Below are 12,428 nucleotides of genomic sequence, written 5' to 3'. Positions count from 1 at the left end.
ATTGGGATTGAGATCATATTTCCCTACTTGTCAGTACAAAATAGCACTCCTTCCTAACTTTCCATTGCTGTTTTGCTTTGTTTCCCATTAAAGTAGATGAGGAAATGGTCCCATTCCTAAAGAGTGGGTTTGGGACCTCTTTCAATAAGTCCATCTTCCCAAAGATCTCTAATATTGATAATTTCTACAGATGGACCTGGCCAGTTTGTGTCTGAAAGCTGGGGTGAAGAATCTCAGCACAGTGTTTCTCATGACCGACGCCCAAGTGGCTGATGAGAAGTTCCTTGTGCTCATCAATGATCTCCTGGCATCTGGTAAGAAACCCTTTGCACTTGAATGTAGATTCCCCCTGGAGTCAGAGTCATCCCAAAGTGCTCCAAGATCCAGAGAACTAGGTCCTGATAGAAGTCTGGTTCTTTAAGACCCTTCTAGGGTCAGTGATGTGCCTTATCCTTTCATTGCAAACAGACAGTAATCTTGGGGCTCTCTTACTGGAACTAGATCTGATCATTGGGAAAAAAAAAAAACATGTTAAGGGTCTGCTGAGCCCAGAGAGAAGGTGCTATTCCCTTCCCATATTCAAGACAGAGAGAAACTAGAATGTGTGCAGTATTTCAGGTATATTAGATATTGGCAAGAAGATACACAGCGAATTTGCACACACAAAGCTTACACAATAGGGCAATATTAGGCTGCTAATTTAGTCAAGGATTCAGAACCTGATGCAGGCAAAGTAGAAGCAATAGAAAATGTAGAATATCTCTAAAATGGTTTTCCTTGGTTTCCAAAAATCTGTCAACCATCCTGGGGCTCTGTCAGTAAAATATAGGACTTCATTGGAAAGTTCAGTTGTGATACTTTACTATCCTTATTTATTTAGGAATTATGTCAACCATTCTGGGTAAAAAAAATTACACACACACACACATGTATATATATAAACATAACCTGATATATATATAAGTATATATACCCAAGAGTACAAGACAATAGAGGACTTGAATTATGCATTTACAGTAATGGGAGGTGTGTGTTTTTGCATTTATATTCATTAAACCTAGAATATGCTTTCCTTGCTCTTAAACCAAATTTGGCATCTGCAAAACTACCTTTTCATCTGGATTAAGAACAGAGTCAATGCACAGATGTTCCAGAACAAAATTTCTGCCTCTAGCTTTTCAGCGTTTGAAAGCCCTGGTATCCACAGTCCACCCCCTTGACTGGCTAACTGGATGCTTTTTAGTTTATGAAATCCAGAACCGTGATCACAGCATATTTCTCCATAGTCTATCCCATGCAATCCCTAGCAATGTCACTGCTTCTAATCATTGTCTGCTTCAAATTTTGTTCGCTTATACTCTAGGTCATTTTGCCATCACCCATGAAGAGCCACTGGTCCCTGGTCCTGATCATGTACTAACAGGCTCTATGTGCAATCTTTGGATTGCTTCTGATGAGGATTAGAGTCCCAGGGTCCTTACTGTGCTGTCTGTAAGCATTATACTGATTTCTACTACAAAGTTACTTTATATATGGAAGTTTACCTTACTAGCTCCTATTCCTTTTCTTCACCAACCCAATACATTTTCTTCATTCTAAACACTGTCTTAACATCCTACCACTTTCCTCAGCAGTATTTTATTACAACGTTGCCTCATCTTTTATTTTACTAAATAATGAGGTGTCCAACAGTGCTCCTACCTTGTGCCCTAAAGTTTAATTTCTAAAACAATCCAAAAAGGTAAAATTGTGCTTCCAAAAACTTATGGCCTTGGAAAAACCAGACATGTTGCCAGCCTCACTCTGTATTTTGGTTGGCTTCATTCCAGCCAGGTCACCTTCTCCTAAAATAATGTCTGAGACACAGAATTTATATGCATTCACCAATTGAAATTTTATTTATCAATTAAGTATTTTTAATTTTTCATTTAGAAGACAACTTTCTCAAGTTTAAATGAATTTCTGAAGCCCTGCCCAGTGAAAGCATAATGTAATCAGCTTGCTCCAAGGTCATGAAGTTTCAAGTTCATATTTCTCCTTTAAGTCTTCTATATAAAAATAAGATTTACATACACCCATTAAAATGGAGATGAACTTAGAAGTAATACTTCTCTGATATTCCTCTCTTTGTTCTTAGCCACTTTGACAGGGAGAACTAGAGCATATCTTAGTTCTAATTTTCCCTGTCAAATAAATAATTTGCTAGAAATTAATTGACTGCCAGTCCAGAGAGGGCTTCAGGAATTCCTCAGGACCTCCCCACCCCCTTCATTTTTAAATTTTGTGGGGTTGTGCAATCACTCCACTCTTGGATAACACAGGGCAGACTGTGACACTGTGTCAGGCTACCTTGCCATGAGCTCATCCCTCTCTAGTTATCCATAAGTCCTATTAGTTTAGAGATAGAGGTACAGTGAGTGTATTCCACTGATTCAACTCTCGCCCCAAAATATCCTCCTCCATGTTCTACTAATATGATGCCATAGGCTCTCTGGCTTCCTCTCACACTCCTTTAGCTCATTGTTTTATTCCTTGATTTCCTGATGCCATTTCAAAAATCAAACTCTAATGGTAATTCAGTGCTTCAATCCCACTTCTGACACCAACCAAACATTTCAGAACCTATCATTATGCCAGTTGCCTCTCAGTTGGATTACAGATTGACAGGAAGAAATCCTCCATGCAAAGTTTAAAAATTAAGTATAGTTCTTAGCTTAATTAGCAAAAGGTACATAATTGCCTAAGAAGTTGGGTGACCATACAGATCAGAAACAAAGGAAACATATCTTTGAATCACTTCTCTCGGCTGCCAGAGCCCCACCTTGGCATCATGTAGCTGCTGGTGAAACTATGTATGAAAATCTAGTCCTTCCTGAATCTGATAAGTCCAGATTTTGCTATATCCTTATTGCCCTATTATAATAATTCCTGAAGAATGCACACTGGCCATCAAACCCAAGTATTTAATAAATTCTTATAAAATATGTCTTCTCTTCATTCTTAAACCAAACTCAGAACCAGCAAGGCCCAATCCTAATCTCAAGGGAGGAAATGGAATCATTCCCTGGCTTTTTAGTACAGCACAACTGTCTCCAACTTTCACACATTCCAGAAAGTCCATTTTACTGCAGTCTAACCTGAGACAACCTCATCTGCTCCAGGTGTGGTGTCTCTTCCTTTCCAAACTCTGCCAGGTTTCACACTTTATTTTGGGATCTTATGTTGGGATTTTCCTTCTGCTTTTCAAAAGGTTTAAATTTCCCTCCAAAGTTAACATTTCTCTTCCCTGGCCCAAACTAAATCACTTTCCATTTCTTCATATATTCAGGATCCACTTATTAAGCTCCCGTGTTCCAGTCGGTAAGTGCTGCACTCAAAGATGAGTATCATACACTCTTTATGTGGCGCATCCAAATAGTTTATAACCAACTGGGGCTCCCTTGTTAAAAAGTCCCGCACCTCTCCATGTCTGAACCAAATTGTCCTTTTCATATGTGGGCCAGTATCCTGTCAGTATATAGAACATGAAAAGATCACCTCGTCATCCAGAATCCTAAAATGATTAGATCCAGAGTTGATGTGTTAGTAATCTTCACCCATCACATGAAAATTTGGAATGTGGGGGGTGCATGGTGGCTCAGTGAGTTGAGCAGTTGACTTGATTTCAACTCAGGTCATGATCTCAGGGCTGTGAGATCAAGCACCACATTAGGCTTGAGCTCCACTGAGCATGGAGCTTGCTCATGATTCTCTCCATCTCCCTCTGCTCCTCCCCCCACTCATATGTGTGCTCACTCACTCTCTTTCTAAAAAAAGAAAAGAAAATTTGGAGTCTGGAAATATTCATAACAGACTTGCTATTGGATTGTTATTCTCCCATAAGACCCAGAACTACAAATCCTGATGGGCCATTTTTGCTTTACATATATGGAGATCTGGCCCAGTCTCCCTGGAAAGAGAAAAGACAAAGTGTGGGACAAAAAGAGAAGCCATCCAGCATGCACCAGGTCCCCTGAGAATACTTATGATCTCCACCAGATGTGTCCTCAAACCACAGATGTGGAAATTTAAATCAGCACCTGGTTGGCTCTCCGGCTACCAAACAGAAATGCCAAAGGATATGAATAATCATTCTTTCCTTTCCTTCACATGGTGCTAAATTTCCACATAACTTATTGAGACTATGTCCCCGTGCATTCTCCTGTATTACTGACCTCTCCATTATCATCTCTACCCAAGAGATAATCAACTGCCGCCCATTTTACCCCTTAGCTAGCCATTCCTGAATCCAAATCATAGCTATCATAACTACACCACTGATCTTTTCATCTGTTGTTTCAACAAATGTGACACTTCTTTTTTTTTAAAGATCTATTTATTTACTTGACAGAGGGAAGGAGAGTACAAGTGGGGGAAGGATCAGAGAGACAGGAAGAGAAATCCTCAAGCAGATTCCCTGCTGAACACAAAGCCTGAAGTGGGGCTCAATCCCAAGATACTGAGATCATTATCTGAACCAAAATTGAGAGTCAAATGCTCAACCAACGGAGTTACCCAGACACTCCAATAAATATAGACACTTCTTAACTCATCCCCCACCTCCTAGGCAGTACTTCCTCTAATCCATTCTCCTCACTGCTTCCAAAAGGTCTTTCTAAAATAGTTTTTTCATTGGTTTCTAACTAAACTCAGGAGAAAAATCCAAGAAAATACCCTGCTGTTGACCTGCTCTATGATCTAGTAATTCCTAACTCTCTGAAATAGCACACTACTTCCTTAACATCCTTATACTATTTCTTTTGAGCTTTATGCCCTCTCCTCCTTTGTCCGGATTAACTTCTATCCATAGCACAAAATTTATCTTGAGCATTCTCTCTCTAGAACATCCTCACTGATCACTGTCACCCCTAAGAGTGAGAAAAATCCCTCCACATTTCTACAGCACTTCATGCCAGCACACACCACCATTGTACTGAAACAGCATTGTAAATTTACAAAAGGCAGAGACTATATTGTCTGTCATCGGTTGGTTTTTTGTTGTTGTTGTTATTATATGATGTAGGTATACAAAAGGAAAATGATTAAGTAACTACTGCCCAACTTAGGAAATAAAACAATGCTGATAGAATTATAACCCTCCATCATTCATATTGTCAATAGTTACCACATCTCTGGTCCCATAATTAGTATTCAGGAGGAATTTGTTGAACTAAGGTGTGTGATATCATGAGAATGATGTGCTGTCTTATGTATTAGATATCACTGTTGCAGATGTGCTTTGAGATGGCTTTCAGGCATGCAGAGTGAGGTGCACAGGTCCTGAAACAGCCACCACACTCCCCTTCTCTCTTTCCCTTGAGGCCAGAGAAATGTTCTGGAAAAATGGTAGACCTAGATGAGGCCAGAGCCTTACCTTAGCGTCATCTGTTTTGTCATCAAGCTCCAACTAACAGAACCATCTAAAACTATAAGGATCTCCTCTCCCCAGAAGCAGTTATGGCCTCTGAAAATCCCACAGGAGCACAGAGAAGATGAGTCTGACTTGGAAAGTATCAGGGCACAATAATGATGGCACAAATTGGAGGCAGAAATAATGTTTCCCAAATTTTGGCCTTAGGAGGAAACTTTTCAAATATTTAAATAGGCTCTTCCTCTAGTCACGTGTCCAAATCCCCTCCACAGTTCAATCCCCTGCTTTTAGTAACTACCTATGTCACACAATAAATGGCAGCTATATTGTCAGGAGAAATTGTAGGAACAACTTGAAGATACAGACTTTGCTCCCAAATCAGAGGCACTACGTTCCATCGGGGGACCTTCTTCTTAAGGGCTCTTGGGACCTAGTGGCAGACAGCAACATCCTTAGAACAAAGAAAGTCTCCAATGGCCTGGTGCTTTCAGCCTCTTAGCCCTATGGGTATCACATAAACCAGAGTAGCAAATTTGTTTTTCTATCCAGGGTCAGAAAGTGAATATCCTCAGTTTTATAGACCAGATAGTCTCTGTCACAGCTACGCAACTCTGTTGTTTTTTTGGGAAAACAGCCATAGACAATATGTAAATGAGTGATTGCTGCTGTGACCAATAAAACTTTATTTATGGACAGTAAAATTCGAATCTCCTATAATTTTTACAAGTCATTAAGCATTATTATTTTAATTTTTTCAACCATTTAAAATTGTAAGAATCACTCTTAGCTTCCAGGCCATGCACATAGAGGCAGCAGGCCAGATTAGCCTATAGACTATAGTTGGACTTTCCATTTCAAGTATGTTATACATAAAACATCAACAGAACTGGGGCACCTGGGTAGCTCAGTAGGTTAAGTGTCTGCTTTGGCTAAGGTCATGATCCCAGGGGACTGGGATCGGGTCCCGAATCATGCTTCCTGCTCAGTAGGGAGTCACTGCTCATTCTCACTCTCTCTCTCTCTCTCAAATAAATGAAATCTTAAAAAAAAAAAGAACCTAGGTCTCCCATATTTCGAATAATAGAAAGGCAAAGGATACAGACTGTGCTATTACAGATGTTCTAAAACCAAAGAGGGGTGGCTCAGTGGTTGGGTGTCTGCCTTTGGCTCGGGCGTGATCCTGAGTTCCAGGATCAGGCTTCCTGCATGGAGTCTGCTTCTCCCTCTGCCTGTATCTCTGTCTCTGTCTCTGTCTCTCTTTCTCTCTCTCTGTCTCTCATGAATAAATAAGTAAAATCTTAAAAAAAAAAAAAAGAAAGAATGGAAGTCCTCGCAGGAGGGCTCTAAAGTTAACAGAGACAGGAATGCAGATTATCAGAGACGTGAGGGAGAAAAAAAAAAAAAAGAATACAGACCAGCATAGACATGAAAGAAGAAGGAATACAGTCAACTCCTGAACCTGGATGAGTATGGGTCATGTCAATTCCATCTGAGTGTTGTTGCTCTTTTTAAAACTTCTCTGAACTCCTTAATTCCCAACACATGCTAAATACTATTTCATTTTCTTAGAGTTTCCTCTGACCTCTGTTTTTATCAAATGAGACAGAATGGGGTTGTTCCATTAATAAGACCTTAGTTTTAACAAGTTATAGCTCAGAGTGTTTTATATGCATGCTACAAAATAGTTTAATGAATGGGAGTTAAATCAAGTTTGTCCAATTAAGGGAAGAAAGTAAGTGATCGCTTTCATGATAATGCTTTTTTTTTTTCATTTTGACCTTTGAAATGATTAAGTCTAATTAGTATAAAATCCTTACTGAACTCCTGCCTGGGTTAGTGTGGTCAGACTATGAAGGCCAGAAATGTATCAGAAGCTGGCATGAGTTTCCTTCAGATAAAGTAGTTCAAGGAAGTGCCACAGCTCCTTCCACAGTTGGCTACTGTGAACATGCTATTATAAACATCGGGGTGCAGGTGTCCCGACATTTCACTGCATCAGTATCTTTGGGGCAAATCCCCAGCAGTGCAATTGCTGGGTCGTAGGGCAGGTCTATTTTTAACTCTTTGAGGAACCTCCACACAGTTTTCCAGAGTGGCTGCACCAGTTCACATTCCCACCAACAGTGCAAGAGGGTTCCCCTTTCTCTGCATCCTCCCCAACATTTGTGGTTTCCTGCCTTGTTAATTTTCCCCATTCTCGCTGGTGTGAGGTGGTATCTCATTGTGGTTTTGATTAGTATTTCCCTGATGGCACGTGATGCGGAGCATTTTCTCATGTGCTTGTTGGCCATGTCTATGTCTTCTTCTGTGAGATTTCTCTTCATGTCTTTTGCCCATTTCATGATTGGATTGTTTGTTTCTTTGCTGTTGAGTTTCATAAGTTCTTTATAGATCTTGGAAACTGGCCCTTTATCTGATACGTCATTTGCAAATATCTTCTCCCATTCTGGAGGTTGTCTTTTAGTTTTGTTGACTGTATCCTTTGCTGTGCAGAAGCTTCTTATCTTGATGAAGTCCCAATAGTTCATTTTGCTTTTGTTTCCCTTGCCTTCATGGATGTATCTTGCAAGAAGTTGCTGTGACCAAGTCCAAAAAGGGTATTGCCTGTGTTCTCCTCTAGGACTTTGATGGATTCTTATCTCACATTTAGATCTTTCATCCATTTTGAGTTTATCTTTGTGTATGGTGTAAGGGAATAGTCTAATTTCATTCTTCTGCATGTGGCTGTCCAATTTTCCCAGCACCATTTATTGAAGAGACTATCCTTTTTCCTGCTTTGTCGAATATTAGTTGACCATAGAGTTGAGGCCCCATTTCTGAATTCTCTAATCTGTTCCATTGATCTGTGTGTCTGTTTTGTGCCAGTACCACGCTGTCTTGATGATCACAGCTTTGTAGTACAACTTGAAATCTGGCATTGTGATGCCCCCGGCTCTGGTTTTCTTTTTCAATATTCCCCTGGCTATTTGGGGTCTTTCTTCAGAGAGTTGGAACAAATAATCTTAAGATTTGTGTAGAACCAATTTTGAGTTACACTTAAGAAGGCCTTCCCCACTCAAAGGTAATAAAAGTATTTTCCTCATTTCTTCTGCCATTTTTATGATTCTTTTTTTATATAGTTAAGTATTGATCCATTTGGAATTTATCCAAATAGTTTTTTGCCAGATCCTAGCTTTCCTAATAATTAAATGTTCATTTTTTCGCCACTGATTTTAAGATGCCATATTTATCATATACTAGATTCCCTGAATCTTATTCTCTCCTTTTCTTTTCTAATAGAAAGGGATAGCTCATTCTTCATCGATATGTGGATTTTTCTGTATTTTTCTCATGGTTCTTTTCACTTGTGGTCTTCTAGGTATTTTACATCTGTTTTATTTCTCCTACTAAATATTAAGCTCCTCAGAGGCAAAATTTTTACCAATAGTAGTTAGTAAATAAATAGTTTAGGCAAAAGAAGTAAAGAGAGTTGAAAGCTCTTGTGCTACCAGCTGCTGGCCCAGGACAAAGGGATACCATGTACCCTGTCCCATTCTTTAAAGTATCGTCCCTCCCCCTGCCTTGGGTTTGGAGTAGATGTGGTGTTTGTCCAATTCCACCAGCAAGAGTGGTGGGACATGGCCAAAAAATCACAGGCTCTGTGTCTCAAGGTTGGATAAACTCTTGTGTCCAATTGCATCATGCAGAGAGATGCCAAAGCTGCCCATCTGTGTTCCATTTCTCTCAGGAGAGATCCCAGACCTCTACTCTGATGATGAAGTTGAAAATATCATAAGCAGTGTAAAGAATGAGGTCAAGAGCCAAGGTCTGGTTGACAACAGAGAGAACTGCTGGAAGTTCTTTATAAATCGGGTCCAACGACAACTGAAGGTATAGAAGGATTTACTGCCCAGGGTAGGCGGACCAAAGATGGTTCCTGAGAGCCTCTAATGATATTTTGGACACAGTCATCCCTATTGATTATACTGGGAGTGGGCAGGGAGGGTGGAGTGCCCTTCTCAGCCTGAGCAATTTTGCAAGGCTGCCCTTCTCATCTGCTCCAAGGGCAGTAGCTCCCTATTGCCTCATGCAGTCCCAGCATTCTTAATTTCTTGGCTAGAAGCCTGGCTATTATTGACAATATTTTTCCTCTGCTGGATGTGTTTCCCAACTTTCTGGGAAATAAAGAACCCAAAGCCATATCTGTCTCTCTGTGAGTACTTCTCTGATACCTTCTTTGTTCTCCCTGTCCTCTGTTTCTCAGGTGACTCTTTGTTTCTCCCCTGTGGGGAACAAGCTGAGAGTCCGCAGCAGGAAGTTCCCAGCCATTGTGAACTGCACGGCCATCAACTGGTTCCATGAGTGGCCCCAGCAGGCACTGGAGTCTGTCAGCCTCCGCTTCTTGCAGAACACAGAAGGCATTGAGGTGAGAGGGCAAAGAAGACACTCCTCAAGGGGTCCTTACCACCTCAGGTACAAGGAATTCCATGTCCAGAGTTTCAGGGTTCCAGTTTGGGCTTGGAGAGAGTTGTTGGAGCAAAACTTTCCATGTAGGGAGGGAATGAGTGAGGTGAGGCAAACATCACCTCCAGTCTTCATGTCCAGACAGTCTCTTTATTTCCCACTCTTCGATCTTAGCCCACAGTCAAGCAGTCGATTAGCAAGTTCATGGCTTTTGTCCACACAAGTGTCAACCAGACATCCCAATCTTATCTGAGCAATGAGCAGCGCTACAACTATACAACTCCCAAATCGTTCCTGGAGTTCATCAGACTCTACCAGAGCTTGCTGCGCAGAAACAGAAAAGAGCTCAAGTCCAAAATGGAGCGTCTTGAGAATGGGCTGCTGAAGCTTCACAGCACCTCTGCCCAGGTGGGTGATGGTCTCTCCTCGCTCCTGCCTGCAGGGCACTGGGGGGCGACGGTGGGGAGCGCCCCTTCCAGTGAACCAAAGGCATCACAGTCCAGGCCTGAAAATCATGTATGGTTTTCCAATGGTGTCACCAGAAACCATTCCAAAAGTTAAGGCCAAACTCTCCCTGCAGAAGGGCACACTACTAGCTTCCAATCTGGTCTGCTCTCACATACTGATGGAATCCTCTGGAGCACCCCTTCCCTCTTGCTTGTTACCCCTCTCCTCTTCTGCTACATCCTTTCCTCTCCAGTCTGCTTCCCTTCCATCTTCAAAACCAAAAGAGATACATGGTTGGGAGAGATGGTTGTAGAGATATCCCAATTTTCTTTTGCTTCTTTGTGTCTTGCTGTGTCATCCATCAAAGCACCACTGGAACCTGATTTCTGAAATCCTGTCTCATTTCTTGCATTTCTTCTTATATTCCTAAGTGGTAGACTGTTGAAAGAAGGCCCCCATGGGCCTGTCCTCCTAATATTTTTCTACTTACTCTTCCAAAGGGAACAAGTTTATTTCAATTTCCCATTCTTCCCTTGAGAATTGGGGGTGCTTCTAGCACCTTCTCTGCCCCTGCTCATGCCTATCAAACATTGCCAGTCCCTTCATGGCTCCCTTCTGTGCTCTGTTTGCTTTTAGCAGAGCCAGCCTGTCAGGAAGGGGGTGTAGTTTTGCTGCATTTGCACCACAAAACTAAAATCGTTATCAATTCTTAGGCATCACATATTCCTGTCAATCTCTAAGCCTTTTGCTTGTCATCATTGCTTCAGAGCTTTACCTTTGCAATAACTGTTGAATTTGCTTCTTCTGACTTGTCCTCTCTCCCCACTTGAGTGTCTTGAATCATAACTGTAATATGTCCAGAGGATTTCAGTTCATTTCGTGGGATGCAATGAGCCCTTGCAATCTGTTCACATAGAATTCTTCTACTCAGGCCATTTTTCTTCTGTTATCTGGTTTTGTTCATCTGCTCTAGCCTCTCCTCCAAAAGCAATGATTTGCTAGATGGCTTCTCTGCAACCTGTATCTATTATGTTCTCACTCATTGATCTCAACCTTTTGGCTTTTTTCCTCTTTGTTCTAGGAAAGCTTCTCACGTTTATCCTCAACAATTCTAATTTAATAGTGCGTAATATTGTTTCTACTGCTTGTGCGTCCAGTAAAGATTTTAATTATGTTCTTACATTTTTAATATCCTAACAGCCCTTCCTCATCTCATCCTTTTCCCCTTCAAACACATCCTATTGCTCTTTTCTTCCAGCCTGTTTTCCTGCCACCGTGTCACAGAAATCATTCTACCAATGATGGCAGACAGCTTTCCTGATGTTTTTTTCTAGATTCAGTAATGCATCATTTTCAGAGCTCTGTTCTTAGTCTTCTAGATGCTTTTCTCTTCCTTGTTCTGTATTTCTACAAAGACCCTTTCCTTTTCTTCATTTACCCTCAGGTGTGGTGAGATCTGTTCAAACTTGGTATTTGTCTACTGATGACAGGTAACAATTATCCATGAAGCTCCTCTGTTTCCTTGTGTGCTGTGACCGCACCCCTTCCCAGAGCTGAAGTTCAGGGCAGATGGAGGGACACAGATCCAAACAGCCAACGCCCTAGCAGTTTACCTGGCATCTTATAGAAAGGTAGCATCTTCTCTCCCAGTGCTTTTTAGTACTCTCAATCTCTGAACTTCTAGGAAACAGCATAAGATAGAATCCCAGAATGCAGTCCTACCAGATTATTTTTAACATCTGTCACTTTTTTCCTCTTCTAGTCTCCCCCCACCTATGGTACCCTCAGAATACTGTCACCCCTAGCAGCCCCTGTTCTCCCTCCTCTCCCCTATTCTCTGGCAATTATTGATCATCCCAGAAGAAGACTGGTTATACCGTAGATGAACCAAGCTCTACCTGCGTGTGGTTAGTGGAGAATCCTCCCCTGTCCTGGCATCAATTTTGGTTTCTTCTCCTTCAAGATTCTCTACTTCAATGAGTACTGCTTTCATCTACTCACTTACCTAGAAACCGGGGAGTTACCTTACATTCCTCTCCTTGTCTCATTTAAGAATTAGCAAATTCTGTACTTTTCTATTTATCTCTCGCATGTACCCCTCTTGCTGTAAGCCTGTTTTCAATGCCTT

The 12,428-nt window shown here is 41.2% G+C and overlaps 1 protein-coding gene across 1 annotated transcript in view; it reads left to right on the top strand.

Moving 5' to 3' along the window:
• DNAH9 (dynein axonemal heavy chain 9) overlaps positions 1–12,428 on the top strand; it is a 325,287-nt gene that overhangs the window by 202,607 nt on the left and 110,252 nt on the right. Inside the window, exons 45-48 of the mRNA XM_055307050.1 lie at positions 191–314; positions 9,138–9,280; positions 9,654–9,815; positions 10,028–10,261. Coding sequence (XP_055163025.1) covers positions 191–314; positions 9,138–9,280; positions 9,654–9,815; positions 10,028–10,261 — 663 coding nt within the window. The remainder of the gene's footprint in view (positions 1–190; positions 315–9,137; positions 9,281–9,653; positions 9,816–10,027; positions 10,262–12,428) is intronic.

Source organism: Nyctereutes procyonoides, unplaced genomic scaffold, assembly GCF_905146905.1.
Source record: "Nyctereutes procyonoides isolate TBG_1078 unplaced genomic scaffold, NYPRO_anot_genome, whole genome shotgun sequence".
Classification (NCBI taxonomy): domain Eukaryota; kingdom Metazoa; phylum Chordata; class Mammalia; order Carnivora; family Canidae; genus Nyctereutes; species Nyctereutes procyonoides.
Note: the sequence above shows the minus strand (reverse complement) of the source record. Positions and strands in the feature narration are given on the sequence as shown.